The sequence below is a fragment of the Amblyomma mixtum genome, chromosome 5 (assembly GCF_055824585.1).
Source record: "Amblyomma mixtum isolate Tamu chromosome 5, ASM5582458v1, whole genome shotgun sequence".
In the NCBI taxonomy this organism is placed as follows: Eukaryota; Metazoa; Arthropoda; class Arachnida; order Ixodida; family Ixodidae; genus Amblyomma; species Amblyomma mixtum.
In genome coordinates this window covers 118,405,966-118,408,418 of record NC_143016.1, presented here as the reverse complement: position 1 = coordinate 118,408,418, position 2,453 = coordinate 118,405,966, and the positions used below count along the sequence as shown (strand labels likewise).

Genomic DNA, 2,453 nt, shown 5'->3' with positions numbered 1-2,453 from the left:
ACTTGAAGAAAGCAAGTGGCCAGCTTGCTGGTTGAATTTCATGCAGCGTTTAAAATGTCTTATGAGAATTGGGCGGAGTGTCAGACGGTCTCATACAGTGTAGAAAATTCCTACAATAAAAAAAATTAACTCAGTTTCTCATTCTATAGGCTCCCCTAAAGGTATTCCTTAAGCTTAGTCCACTAAAACGGAAGTTAGTGCCAGTACACGCCATCCAGTTCTTCAGGTGAGTCGTCGTGCTGGCACGATGACACCGCTTTCGGGAGTGTACTTGCAGCTACCACCCCAGAGGCGCCCTACTCTTTCAACGTGTAATCTTCCGGCCGTGGCTCCAGCGAGCTCTTCAGATGCTCGATGAACATCTGCCTGACCGCAGCCGAGCTCCGCCTAGACGCCATCTTGGCACACTCGACCTCGGTTGCGGGAGGAAGGCGGCGCAGGCTGATCACCGTCGCCAGCAGCAGGCACCCCCCGACGGCTAGCGCCACGTCTTCGTGGCCAGCGACCTTGAGTGGCAGGGCGAAGGAAGAGCAGAGGGCACCGACGCGGGCGCTGGCGAAAGCGCAACTCACGGCGGTGGCACGCAGCGCAGTCGGGAACAGCTCAAAGGCGTAGACGAAGGAGGTCACGGCGCCGGAGAAATAGAAGCCCGCCTCCAGGAAGACCAGCGCCTCGACGATGATTTGTTGGCCGGCGCCGACGGTCAGGCTTAACAGGAAGCTGATAAGGCAGAGCACCGCAAACCAAGCCGTGATAACTGTCAGCATGGTTAGTCTCCTGATCAGAAAGTGCAGCAAAGCGTAGCAGGCCAAGTTGGTGGCGAAGGAGACGTACGGAAGCTGAGGCTTGTACTGCACTGAGGTGGACAAAGTGACGACGTACGAGGCTAAGGTGTTGGTGAAGAAGAGAGCGTATATTATGACGGCGCGCAGTCGGATGGAATATGCACTGAGTAGGTCTTCTACAATGGTCGCTCGGCGGTTAACAGTCTGGGGCTCGTGCATCTTCAGTTTCCCCAACAGGAAACCCGCGTTTGGTAAGGGGAAGTGGTTCATCTCAGCGGCGGCCAGCATGACACCTTCCGCCCTATCGAAACGACCCTTTGCGACCAGCCAACGCGGCGACTCGTACACGAAGAAAAACCCGGGAATCAAAATCATTGGCGGTAAAAGGAATAATACGTGCTTTAGTCTCCAAGGCATGTTCGGAGGTATCATGCTGAAGTGCCAGAAATCAGAGAACACGAGACCGAGCGTGGCAGTCACGATGATGTGGAGTGGTCTATTGCTGTGGGTGGTTACTTCGAAGAGTGAGATAGCAGAAAGGGCCATTACCAAGGAGGCGCTGCCAAAGACCAAGAAAAAGCTGGCCGCGAGCATGGTGTAAGTTGCGGCGACGCAGCTGCCAGCTGTACAGACCGCCAGCACCAGCACTGCCGCTAAAAGGACAGGCACCCGACCGACTCTGTCCGCCAAGGGCCCGACCGTCGCTATGAATAGAGTGGCGCCAACATTTTGCAGCATACTCATGACAAGGAGAAGCGACTTCCGCTGGCAAACCAAGTCCCACTCACTCACGATGGTTGTTTTTTTCCACTCCTCGTCGTATTCCCACTCCCGGCAGGAAGCTTTCCTGGTATTATTGGGGCTGTTCGGGTCTTCCATGGCGAGGCATTGGTCGGACTGCCCGCCAGGCCCCAGAGGGGTAGTCGCGTTGTTAATGGGGACAGCAGAGACGTTGAAGTCCGAAGGAAGCTTGCAGGTGTACCCCACATCTCTCGAAATCAATGAGAAGGACGAGCCGTGAGCGTTGGCTAGGAAGGCGCCGAGGGAGCAGAGGAGCATCAGTCGCATCTGGAACTTGCCGTGTCCGAAAGCGTCGTAACAGTCGAAGGACTCGCTGACTAGCATATCTCTGGACGGCAGCCGCATTGGCATGAAAACTGCCATCGTACAGACGACGGTGTAGAACTGCACACCGACTTGGGGCTTCTTTCATTGACCTCTGTGTTCACGGCGGAGAAGAGCGAAGCAACCGTATCGACACACCTTCTTCTTCTGCTCGCACGAGCTGCGATGGCACTTTCGTCGGCTTCAGAGATGCGCTGAACAGTCACGTTCCATTTTGAATTCTGTCAGAGAATTCATGTCCGTACCTTTATGTTTAACTCTAAAGTCAAGTAAAATAGCTCCCGACGATGTGCAGGCCAAAATTTGGCGTGTAACAGTGTATTTTAATTACCAATTTCGAGAAGTTCTGACAGCTTGTATGCTTTGTTGATCATGGTTCCGAATCGCTAATCACCGTACCGACTAGATGCCTACCTTCAACTACGAACACCCTCACTCAGTATATTCCGTCAAATTTTCTTTTAACGGAGGGTTGTGGTGTCCTGAAATTACAATAATTTAGCATTTTTCCAGGCATATTATCATCATCATCATCATCATCAT

At 53.1% G+C, this 2,453-nt stretch overlaps 1 protein-coding gene across 1 annotated transcript; it reads right to left on the bottom strand.

The window, feature by feature from the left end:
- Positions 1 to 296: 296 nt before the first annotated feature.
- Positions 297 to 1,952, bottom strand: LOC149343464 (solute carrier family 22 member 7-like). Its single transcript, XM_089546978.1, has one exon. It carries the CDS (start codon positions 1,947 to 1,949, stop codon positions 297 to 299), a length of 1,653 nt encoding a protein of 550 aa, XP_089403104.1. The 5' UTR covers positions 1,950 to 1,952.
- Between the last annotated feature and the right edge of the window lie 501 nt (positions 1,953 to 2,453).

Coding starts and splice junctions, on each gene's coding strand:
- LOC149343464 (XM_089546978.1), bottom strand. CDS start 1,949: ATGGCAGTTTTCATGCCAATGCGGCTGCCGTCCAGAGATATGCTAGTC.